A 12,631-nucleotide genomic window follows, 5' to 3' on the forward strand; every position below is an offset into this window, starting at 1 on the left:
ACAAAAAGCTGGTTTAAAGCTTCTTAGAATTTGGAAAATGAACAAAAATGAAATTGGAGAGGATCAGAACAATTTAAATGTCGACTTGCAGCAATCCAAAAGTTTAGGTTATTTCTGTCTTCTGCTTTTCTAAATTTTGCAACACTTTCTTCTCTCTCCCAAGATAAACACTTTTTACATATAACCTTGTCAGGTCATTAAATTTCAGATGAAGTCAATTGACAATATTAATCAATCACTGACAAGAACACAGCTGCCATTGTGCAATACATCTGGAAAAAAAATAAATAATAAAAGACGAATTTAGGCTATTTGAAGGACGAAAAGAAGCTAATTGTGTCCATGAGTGCTCGGATGAAATCATCAACATCCTCTTTTGTGTTGTAGAAGTGGAGGCTAGCTCGTGCACTCGCATTGACTCGTAAATCACGATGCAGGGGTTGTGCACAGTGATGGCCTGATCTTATTGCTACTCCATGCTGAAAACAAATTACACTAATTACATATCATTTTCCAATTCAACTTCATAATTTTTTGTGATTTTTCCCTCATTTTCTTGAAACCAACACATTTAACAAGGAGCCCCTAAAGGCATACCAAAAAAAAAATTGTTGGAAACCCCACATTTGATGACTTTTTTAATACCATTATTAACCCCAAGTCAAATTAACAAGGACACCCATTCTCACCCACCACCTCTGGCAGCCACCTAAACCCTTCTCCACCCTCCCCACCTGCCACCCTCTCTCTCTCAATCTCTTGAAGAGTTAAAAAGCACAAAACTACAACAGCAGAAGGCCATATTTATGTTCTACACATACCTGTTGGTCCAGAAATGTTGCAATATCTGTTGGGTGAATATCTTCAATGTTGAATGAACAAAGAGCAGCACGCTGGACATTTTGGGAAGGTACCGGCCCATATATGTGAATATTAGGAACTGAACGTAGGCTTGCATATAGGTAATTTGCCAGCTCTACCTGGATAAACAAATCAGAACAAAAAGAACCAGGTTATGAGTACATACATAAGAACCAGGGTTGGAGTGCATATATTTGAGGTGTAGCATACCCAGCTTAAAAGAAGGGGGGGGGAAAAAAAAAAAAGAGAGTAACTTTATAGAAATATTCCACTACTAAGGCTTGCATCACATTACAACTTACAGAAATACAGATACAAGGTCAATGAAGGTCAATGATTCTACAACTTATTCCCACTTCAGCACAGGGCAAATATCTGTTCCTACTGGCAACTAGAATGATGTCTTACAATGCTTGAAACAGAGGACTTGATCTATATAATAGAATGCAAAACAGTGGAAACTGCACTAACCTCATAATCATGAATCATTTGCATGCCAATTCCAGACAGATAATCGATTGCTGCTCCTAACCCAATTGCTTCCCCAATTGCAGGTGTTCCAGCCTCAAATCTGACCCAATCAAATGGTGGGGGTTTAACGAAACTAAAGCTTCAACATCTTGCATATTTATTTAAGTAATAAGATCATTACTAGAAGGAAAGCGTCCAAAAAAATAAAGAACTAAAAGAAATACCAACTTACAAACACCTATACACTGCATAACCAGAATACTTGGCCTTCCAATTAATTAAATTGGTATTGAATTCAAGATACTGACAACTCGGAATGATTGAAAGCGGGGATAGAAATAATATAACATGGGATGCTTTATTCACCCAAGAAAAAAAAAAAAAAAGGGATGCTCTATATTTAAGATTTGTATGCCAGCATGGATGAAGATAGAAAACTAGATTTCTAATCGTAACTAAATATTCAATTTTTAATTTGTAGAGAAGAAATTGAAGCAAAATAGCTATTAAACGATAACTTTGGTTTACTAGAGACATTGACATATTGTTTTTTTAGCTAGGTAGAAGAAACAAAATCCTTTTCCTTAGGACTAATTATTTCAAATAGAAATAGAGAATGAAGGAACTAAAAAGATTGTTACACCAGCAATTTCAAGCAATCCAGAATGATTGAAAGCAGGGATAGAAATGGAATAACATGGGATGCTCTATTTTTAAGACCTGTACGTCAACCATTTCAAACAACAGAAGAAGAAATGCAAAACTTCACATGAAAATGTGTCATGTAATGATTAGCATAAAGGAAAATGTCATGATGAAGTTCAAAAACGAAGAAGGATCTAATACAGTAAAAAAAGAGAAGAAAACATCAAGGTTTGGGACAAGTCGATCGCTAAATTTTCCCTGGAGGGAACTCATGACTAATGTCCTTTTCAGTGTCTTTATATATCCCTATTTAAACATTGATCCAATATTATAACCACCAGATATTGACTAGTTTCAATGGTGCTGAGTCCCACCATTTTCCATCTGATTCATAGGTGTTTCCCCTTTTGCAGTCTGAAGTTTGTTTCCAATCATTGGCAAACCACACCTGCTTTGAAATCAATTTTTCTCAGAAATAGCAATTCTTCAGAAATATGTACTTCTCCGGTTCAAACAATCTAGTCATGCTGGTCATCCAAGTAGCAATGTTTGCAAATATTATAATCACCAAAATATACTTGCACCTAATGCAAGGGAAGGACAGTAAATATAATTACATTTCCCCCCTGCATGTGCAATTAACCAGATTAAATTTCAGTCAAGCAATAAATAAGCTGCTAACCTGGATGGAGGTTCAGCATAAGTGGAATGGTCTAAAAATACATCAGAAATCATTTCGCCGCCACCTGTGTTTAAGAAATATTGGGGGGAGGGAAAAAAATAGACAAAAGAAACTCTTTCAGAGAAAACTCATGTGTCGATGAGTTCAGTATGCTCATAGATATAGACTTGATGAATTTGCAAGCACAGGTTATACTTCACACAAGAGAAGCTGTTCTTCTAAATTCATTAATTTCAAAGGGGAAAGGCTTACCTAAGAAAGGAGGCATGACAGACAACAGCTCACTTTTACCATATAAGAATCCAATGCCTGTAGGCCCACACATCTGAAGCATGTTTATTCCTCAACTCCAAATACACACTAAAAAGTCTTAAATACTAGTCCAAATGAAAATAAACTAACCTTGTGAGAGGAAGCAACAAGAAAATCAGCGTTGAGGCTCTGTACATCAACCACCATGTGAGGAACACTTTGACAAGCATCTACCAGCACTTTTGCCCCAACATCATGTGCCCAACCCACAATCTCCTTAATTGGTAGAACAGAAGCTACAGCAAAGTGAACAAGGAATTAATAAATGTGGTTATGACATCACACAAATTGATGATCTTCAACTGATTTCAAAAATATAAAACCGATGTTGCAAAATCTTCCACAGAAATAACAGCCAGTTCATCTCAGATTATGTTTATGCAATAAGAATGTGTTTTACATGCCATGACCTACATAGCCGGTTGATTTTCAAACACCGCACTCAAATATGGATACCACCTCTGTTGACATGCCTTGAATAAACTAGTCTATGAGTAAATAAAAAGAAAATAAAAATAAAAAGTGTTGTGGACTTCAAGTACCTAGCATGTTCGAGACATGATGTACAACCACAATTTTTGTCTTCCTTGAAATAATCTCCCTTAATTTTTCTGTATCTGGAACTTCATCTCCAGTTAAACCCGCATACTTTAAAATGGCACCAGTCTTTTGAGCCACAACTTGCCAAGGAACAATAGCACTGTGATGCTCTGCAATTGTGAGTATAACCTACAAGATATTTTTGTGATAAATAACTAATACTTTGAGCAGGATATGCAGTTTTTTTAACCAGTCTAAGATGAAAGCCCTCGAATTAGGTTGGAATAAAGGGGCTCACAAAATTACATATAGAACAAAAAGAAGTGGAGTTGAAATGAGCAAAACCTTCATCAAGAGATATGAAGTTCCAACTCCTACTCACATAAAAAAGAAGTATCACTTTCTACTCCTCCTGATTCCATGACATTGCTACATCCAAATTCTTTTGTCGTTTCTAATTAAAAAACTATTTGAGAAGATTTTAAAAGTGGATGCAGTTTCATCAATCCAGTTCATTTTACAAAACTAGCAGAAAGTAGAATTAAGAATTTGGACTAAAATGGTATATGAATTCGTGTTTGTAAAACATGATTCAGCTTAGGAAGAAACTAGTTAAGTGATGCAGAATAAGTGAGGGGAACACCAGTGAGTCCAAAATTAATATATGGCAGCAGCAAAAGGCCCTAGTTTTAGGGATGAAATTAATAGTTTACGTGGCTATAAAGATGGTAAAAATATATAGGATTTTAGTGTTTCCATAAAGTAACAAATGGGTATGGATTTGAACATGGAGAGACGGGATTTGACTATTACGTAGCACTGTGAATGGTACCCAATAACAATAAGCAAAGCTATTAAAATTTGTAGTCGTTCAAATTGAAATAAAATAAAATGACATACAATGAATTCAAAATTATAACATTGGGCCAAAAATACTAATGCAGCAAAAGAGAGCATACCTCATCTTCTGGTTTTAAATTTGAAAGGCCCCAGGAATAAGCTACTAGGTTGATAGCTTCAGTAGCATTTTTTGTGAAAACAATCTCTCTAGACTCAGATGCATTGATGAAAGTTGCCACCTTTTTTCTTGCCAATTCATATTCATCCGTTGCTTTCACACTACAATAAAAATAAAAATAAAAATAACATAATAATTTTGCATATTTTACAACAAAAACAATCATGAAGACTTTGTTGCTTTTAACTATTATATAAATTAGTGTTCAAAACCTCAGGAAATGAATCCCACGGTGCACATTTGAATTGTATGTTTCATAATAGTTTTGTATAGCCTTCAAAACAGCAGTGGGCTTCTGAGAAGTTGCAGCATTGTCAAGATAGACAAGTTTTGAGCCATTTACCTCCTGCGAAATCATGTTGATACTTATAAAACAATATCACACATTACAATATGTAAACTTCTTTTGAGAAGTAACAACATAACCTATCTAACAATTGGAACTATATTTAATACAAAAATGATAGTCTAGATCGCATCCCTTCATGATATGATTTATCTTTTTATTATTAGACACCTCCTTTCATGATATAATATTTCTTGTTGCACTCATTTAATTAGGTGTGTCTATTCTTAGTATCTATACAAATAGGTTTGACGTATTTCTACAACCAATGATTATAAACACACCTATTTGAATAGACACAATTCTAATCGCTGAATTGCAAGCTGATCCTATGGTCCAGAACACTCCATCCAAATTGTACCCATGTGAACCACAAGACACTCCACATAATCAAGGTCTTAATGTAATCCTAAAACAGTAAAAGTGTTGCCCAATCAAACCATAGTTTCATACGATTACATACACATGATACACACATTATACAGTTGAGAGGAGTGTCAGTCTTCATTAACCCATTCCATTTCCACCTTCTAACAGATTTGGAACAAACGTATAGACGATTCCTGGGCTTCCTACTATAACACAATATATCAAATAAAAATTTAATTTTGAAAATTTTCTAACACAATATTTAGGCACATAGAGAATGCTTGGGCACTGCTTGGACCCACATGGGGTGCAACATAGGCAAGCACATGGGTAAATTCAATTTTCCTTAGGCAACATAGTGGTGTATAAAAAGACATTATAACAAGATGTACACCCTCAGAAGGTTATCAATCTCCCCACTTAAAAGGGATGACATCCTCGTGACTTGTTGACCATGTGAGCTCCAACTATTTCCCAAGTGTTGTGAAGTCCCCCTCCAATTGCCAACTAACTTCACCATCACCAAGTCCCATCCAATTGACCAATAATTCTCAGACTTTTTCCAACCATGAGAGGTTCTCATGCCACCAGCTACATGATGGTTTCAACACTCCTATTTCCTACCTTATTTGTGATATTTTTTTCAAAGAAGACTCATTATGAGACGAATCACTCTTGTCCGAGAAGTGGGCTTTAGATGGAAGACCCAAGGGACATTATCCACAATGGTGTAACAATCTTATAAGCTGCTCTTCCAGCCCGCTTTGGCAATCCTCACCGGGTAAATCCAAACGGTGCGATGACAATGCTATTAGCTTGTTTTGGGTAAGATGAACAAATAAATTTATATATTGGTGTAATCATTGCTTGTTCAGTATGTGAATAATCTAATAGCCAAAAAAAAATAAAAATCACTAAACTCCTTTAGATTATCACTCTATGCAAGTACGAACACACTTTCACAAAAATTTTAAACATAAATTATCCTAAACAAAGAAAAGAGAAAACTAAAATAAAACAATAAAAAAAATTATAAAAAAAATGAAGAAGTAGAAGATATAGTAGTAAAGAAATAAACAAAGAAAAATTAGAAAAACAAAATTGAAAAAAAAAAATCCGAAATGAAGTCAAAGTTAGTGAAATGAAAGTTGAATCCTATTTTCTGGGCAACCAAACGGAAGATAGAAAACAGAAATCAAAAGTACGTACCTGGTGAAGAATAGGAAAATCAGGTCGGGTGATGTGTCCGAGCGAAACGGGACCAAGTTTCGGATCTTCTTCGCGAACGATTGAAGAAGAAGCTTTAGCAGATACAACAGAAGAAGAAGAAGAAGAAGAAGAAGAAGAAAATCTGCGAAAGCCAAAACGGAGAGTAGTTGTGGAGGTCCGATTGGGGAGAGTGAGATTAGGGTTTATGATTTTGAAAGAAGGGAATTTGACACCAACACCTTCTGCCGCCGCCGCCGCAGCCACGGTGACCGTCGCCGTCGTAATCATCATCGGCGGAATTGTGTAGCGACGAGAAAGATAAAATCAGAAGAAGAAACGGAGCTAAGTAGAGAAGGTAGGGTGTGATTTGTGTGAAGCCAGAATGAGATAGAACCCACTGTTGCATATAGGATTTTTCTTTTCTTTTTTTAATTATTTAATGATTTTTTGTCAAAATAATTTGATATAAGGACATCTCCAACGGTTCAGTATTTTTTTTATTAAATTTGAGTAAAAAATGACAATTTTCTCAATTTAATATGAGTTGTTCCAACGGGTGTACTGTACCTTGCATCAAAAGACAGGGATGTTCGGCAGGACGACCGGTCGGTCGACTGGACAAGCTTTTTTTCTCCATCAGCAAACTCTTATCACTACTTCATATGTTACTCTTGGTGGTCGACGGTCGACCACCCAGTGTAAAATTTTTACAATTTTTTGGTTTAAAGCGGTCATCTGGTGGGACATCCGGCCGGACGTCCAGCCGATCGTCCGATAGGTCCAACTCAACGACTATGCACAATGAATTGGTGCAAGGGGCAAGTCATCCTCAATTTGGTGAAACGTTTATGTTTTCTCAATTTGATATTGTTTTGGTGCAACTGTTGGAACACAAAAAGTAAATTCTTTTCATCAAATTTGAATTTGATGTTGGATTTGGCGAACGGATGGAGATGGTCTAATCTATCTATCAATTTATATATATTAAGGAAAATAAAATTTACGCTAAATTTCAAAACTCTGCATTAATTTTGTTAATTTTTGATTATTTTTTAAAAAGATAAAAATATTAAAGGTGAAACATTAATAAATCTCAAAATGAGATTTTGTGAACGGTTTAATCCTTCATTTTTTCTTATCAATCCAAAAGTCTCATTAAAGTGAAAAATACATAAAAGAGTAGTCACTTACATGTTTGAGTTTAATTTTTGAAAGACAAAAGTGAGTTTCTCCAAATGTAAAATTACATATTTGGACAATCTGCACTATAGAGGTTTTGAATTTTCTCTCATTTTGAAACAAATCTCACATTACAAATAAGAACGTAACACTCCAATATAACATACTAAAAAACTCCTTAGTATATTTTTCTCAAACGTAACAACGTAATACTTCAAACTTTTCCCAAACGTATAACACTCTAATGTAATATACAAAAAAACTCCTTTGTATACTTTTCTCAAATGTAACTGTACGAGGAGCAAATATCCGGTGTTGTCCGTACTCCCCGTGTCCAAGCTTTACTTCACTCCGATTAACCTGCGAACACAACGATGGTGAGCTACCCGGCGGTGTGTTGTCAAAAAATCCCTCCGATGAGCAAGTTAGTACACTTCTAGAGAGAGAGAAGACAAAGTGGTCTTTTAGCTCTCACCAGTCTCCCCACTGTAGACACCCCATTTTTGACCGACCTTAAGACTCAGACGTCACCGATTGAGCGCTAGGTGATGTTGCATAATATGCTCGTTCAGAAGTTTCAGAGTCGCGGCTGCGAGCCCCGCCTCCAGACTTCCGAACCCTTTTTTGTGCCTTGTCTCGGTTTGCGAGCCAGACTCGGTTTTCTCTGTTTCTTTTCCCGAGGGAAGGGAGAGGTCCCGTAGACCATCTCTCAATGTCCAAAGGCTACATTTGGTGGCCGTAGGCCATTTTGCCCATTTCGGAGTCCGGTTCCCGGTTTTCGGAGCCGTCAAGCCGTGTGCCTCGGTTCGGGACCGCTTAACCATCTCCTATTGCTCTGATTTTTGGAATACATCTTATTTCATCCCTTTTGAGGGACACTGGGGTCTGAGAAACCCACTTCGAGGTCGAATACCATTTTCGGTGCTTAACAGCCCATTTTCGGGACCCCGAACTGCGTGTTTTGGCCCCGGAACGTTCGTTTTACAACGGTTTTCGTTCATTTTTGGCAGGTACCTCTGTTTTATCACAGGGAAGGTCACTGAAGGGTGGGAGGCCAGCAATTGTTGCAGCAACCAGTTATCTCTCTTCCGGAGCCTCCCGGCGCCCGTTTTTCGCACTTCCGGGCTAATGTTGAATACCTTGGAGCTAGTGTTGCCAACTTTCAACCACATATCTGTGATCTACACATCTGAGAGGCCCCTAAAATTTCATGGCCGGCCATTAAGGTCACCTGACCCTTTTGACCCCTTTCTTCCGAGCTAATGTTGAACCCCTTGGACCCTTTTTCTTGAACTTTGAACCACATATCTGTGATGTACACACATGAGAGGCCCCTAAAAGTTCATGGCCGGCCAGTAAGTCAACTTGACCCTTTTGACCCCCTCTTTCCGAGCCATTGTTGAACCCCTTGGGCCCACTTTCTTGGAATTTCAACTACATGGTTGTGTTGTACACACATAGGACTACCTCCCCAATAGCTGGTCGGCCAGAAAATCACCTTGACCATTTTGACCCCTAGCCGGCCGGCTAGGGGGTGTGGCCGGCCGGCCACCTCCAGCAAAAGTGTGAGGCCGGCCTGCTTCCTTGCACTGTGCCCTTTCCAGCTGTGGGGCAATATCCCCCAGATATTTTCTGTATCCGGGGGATATTTTGTGGGGGAGTTTTGCCCTCCTTCTCCCCCACCTTTACACCCCATTTTGAACCTTTATAACCAGCTGGTGGCCTTCTTTGTAAGGGTTAGAAAAATTATTCTTCAAAGCTCCATAGCCAACTCCATCTTCTTCCCTCTCAATTCTTCAAAAAACCCTAAATCCCTAACCTTCATTCCTTCTACACCACCAAGCTCTACCACCACCACATCACTTCCAGCAGCAAGGAAGGTTTCTAGAAGGCAAAAGAAGCTGCAAATCCATCCAAGAAGCAACAAAAGCTTGAATCTTCAAGGGTAAGTTACACTTTTAACCTTTTGACCCTTTTCCTTGATCTATTTCTAAGCCCCACTTCTTTTTGGTTTCAAGCTCCGGCCCTAACTGAAAAGGGCCATATTTTGAGCCCATCTTCACTTCTCATTAAGGGCTCAACCTTGTTTGAGCCCTCCATAATATACTTGCTTCATTGATCATCTTGTATGTCATGATTTTGCATGCTATCTTTGGCCCATGAGCAATCTATTTTTGAGCATGTTATAAACTGATATAAGGCTTATTTTGAGCCCCTCTTCAACATTGGAGAAGGGCTCAACATTGTTTGGTGTTTCCATGTGTCACTTGTAGTTATATCCCCTATTTGGCCCCATTTTTGCATAAATTGATAGCCCTCTTTGCTTCTGTTTTTGGCTCTTGGTCCGAACTAAAAGTGGCCTTATTTTGGCCTATACTTCATGTTTCATTCACACTTTTTTTCTGTTTGGTGATTATTTTATATACTTCATGTTATAGCACCTTTTGAGCCTTGTTTTGCATCACATTTTTAGCATGTTTGTATACTGATTTGAGGTCTTCCATATACTGTAAATGTTCATGTTTTTGGTCCATCTTCAGTGTTGTAGAAGGAAATTTTTCAGTTTGAGTTTTGCTTATACCACTTGCCTCATTACCCCTCTTTTGGCCCCTATTCTTGCATGCTATTTTTCCCTTACTTATACTTGCTGTTTGGCCATGTTTATAACTGTGAAAGTACGTCTTTTGGGACTGTCTAGCTTCTGTCTTTGCATTGCATGTCCATATTGTGCATGTTTGGCATAGCTATAGGCCATTTCGGGTGCCTTATGTTGCATTTCGGGGCATTTCCTTGCATTTCATGTCATTTCGCTTCATTTCGGGACTGTTTTCCCCCATATTTTGTTGCTGAAATTCCATTAGCATGCTTGCATATCATTTTTTCCATTTCATTGCATTTTGGCATCGCCTCGGTTTGCGTGCCCGTGTGCACGCATTTCGAGGCACTTCATTTTCTACTATCGGCATCCGATGTGAGTGTGGCTGAGGCTCTCTCATGTTGGTATAAGCCCATTTGTCATTTCCATGTCATTCGCATCATTTTAGCATCGCCTCGGTTTGCGTGCCCGTGTGCACGCATTTCGAGGCACTTCATTTTCTGCCATCGGCATCCGATGTGAGTGTGGCTGAGGCTCTCTCATGTTGGTATAAGCCCATTTGTCATTTCCATGTCATTTTCATATCATTCTATCATCGCCTCGGTTTGCGTGCCCGTGTGCACGCATTTCGAGGCACTTCATTTTCTGCCATCGGCATCCGATGTGAGTGTGGCTGAGGCTCTCTCATGTTGGTATAAGCCCATTTGTCATTTCCATGTCATTTTCATATCATTCTATCATCGCCTCGGTTTGCGTGCCTGTGTGCACGCATTTCGAGGCACTTCATTTTCTGCCATCGGCATCTTATGTGAGTGTGGCTGAGGCTCTCTCATGTTAGTATAAGTCCTTGTTGCATTTTTCATGACATTCGCATCGCTTTCACATCGCCTCGGTTTGCGTGCCAGTGTGCACGCATTTCGAGGCACTTCATTTTTATCCGACGGCATCCCATGTGAGTGTGGCTGAGGCTCACTCATGTTGGTATAAGCCCATTTGTCATTCTCATATCATTTCATCATATTCTAGTATTGCCTCGGTTTGCGTGCCCGCGTGCACGTACTTCGAGACACATATCATTGCCTCGGTTTGCGTACCCGCGTGCACGTACTTCGAGACACATATCATTGCCTCAGTTTGCGTGCCCGCGTGTACGTACTTCGAGACACATATCATTGCCTCGATTTGCGTGCCCGCATGCACGTACTTCGAGACACATATCATTGCCTCGGTTTGCATGCCTGCGTGCACGTACTTCGAGACACATATCATTGCCTCGGTTTGCGTGCCTGCGTGCACGTACTTCGAGACACATATCATCGCCTCGGTTTGCGTGCCCGTGTTCACGCACTCCGAGGTATTTCATCTTCATAGCATTCTGCATTTTCTCGATTTGCGTGCCTGCGTGCACGCATTTCGAGGCATCTCATTTCATAGCATAATATATACTAGGTTGTATCTTAATTGCATTTCATGCATATCATGCATATTGCATCGTGTCCGGAATAGGAGTTAGCTCGGGCACGGGAAACGAGGTACATTTCGTACTCCGAGTGACGGAATGTGTCTCAATTCACCAGTCACCGACACTCCGGATTATCCATGATGGAGTTAGGTTTTAGCTGTAGTTTCATGTGCATTCATCCTATATTGAGTTGTGCATTTCGACTCCTCGGCCATCATGCCTCGGTATGCGTGATTGGTGGCACGAGGATCGAGACATGCATATATTTGTGCAAATACATTGCTATGCCCCTTTCCTGCTCTCTGTTGCAGCAAAACCAGGAATCAGCAACTTTCCGGGACTTGGCACGCTTTTCAAGAATAACAGGTGTAAACAGAGGCTAATTGGGGCATTCCGGTGGATTTCCGCGCAAGACAATCCGGACATGCATCATCCACCAGAAGCAAGGCAGTCCCTGGCTTGCACGCCAGTTTATTTGCTTTCTAGTTAATTCATTAATTAATTAGAATTCTGTAATATTTTGGATTGTAATATTCTTTTATTTGGGGACTGTAATATTTGGACTATATTATTTATTTGGACCCTCCGAGTGAGGGCACAACTGTAATAAGTGTGGGTGAGTGTGATGTATGTCTTCCAACCCCACGTCTTTCTCCCTTTTATTTATCCGCTTTTGATGGTTAGATTAGGGCATATTTTAATTAGCATACAGTATGACAGCATGTTTGCATTATTCATCTGTATTGCATGCATCGGGCTCGACGCATCATACTAACTGCATTGTACTTTCAATTCCAAGTTGAATACATGTTAGTTGTAGCATTTCATATGCCATCTTAGAATAGCCGAGCCTACTATAGTTGCATTTTGCATGTGTTGCATTAAGCATTTTTGTATACTTAGGATCATGCATGATTTCTAATGTAGTTTCTGTTTTTGGC

The 12,631-nt window shown here is 39.0% G+C and overlaps 1 protein-coding gene across 2 annotated transcripts; it reads right to left on the minus strand.

The window, feature by feature from the left end:
- Window positions 1-85: 85 nt before the first annotated feature.
- On the minus strand, window positions 86-6,857 carry CPNIFS (chloroplastic NIFS-like cysteine desulfurase). 2 transcript variants are annotated; one of them, XR_014345622.1, is made up of 11 exons: window positions 6,454-6,853; window positions 4,742-4,875; window positions 4,471-4,630; window positions 3,514-3,700; window positions 3,062-3,207; window positions 2,912-2,984; window positions 2,660-2,723; window positions 2,352-2,425; window positions 1,333-1,432; window positions 822-980; window positions 86-479 (listed from the first exon to the last, which is right to left on the minus strand). XR_014345622.1 is itself a non-coding variant. In XM_028202766.2 (10 exons), exons 1-10 carry the CDS (start codon window positions 6,742-6,744, stop codon window positions 309-311), a joined length of 1,485 nt encoding a protein of 494 aa, XP_028058567.2. In that variant the 5' UTR covers window positions 6,745-6,857; the 3' UTR covers window positions 86-308. The 2 variants fall into 2 exon arrangements, 1 of the variants encoding a protein (XP_028058567.2); XM_028202766.2 differs by lacking the exon at window positions 2,352-2,425 and having other exon boundaries at window positions 6,454-6,857.
- Window positions 6,858-12,631: the final 5,774 nt, after the last annotated feature.

The sequence above is a fragment of the Camellia sinensis genome, chromosome 12, assembly GCF_055761805.1.
Source record: "Camellia sinensis isolate YWXY chromosome 12, ASM5576180v1, whole genome shotgun sequence".
NCBI lineage: Eukaryota > Viridiplantae > Streptophyta > Magnoliopsida > Ericales > Theaceae > Camellia > Camellia sinensis.

Excerpts from the sequence above, each read along its gene's own strand:
- CPNIFS (XM_028202766.2), bottom strand. The coding sequence starts at position 6,744 with ATGATGATTACGACGGCGACGGTCACCGTGGCTGCGGCGGCGGCGGCA. Across the intron at positions 4,631-4,741 it reads CGTGGGATTCATTTCCTGAG|TGTGAAAGCAACGGATGAAT; the intron begins GTTTTGAACACT and ends TTTTTATTGTAG. Across the intron at positions 2,985-3,061 it reads TTGTTGCTTCCTCTCACAAG|ATGTGTGGGCCTACAGGCAT; the intron begins GTTAGTTTATTT and ends AACATGCTTCAG.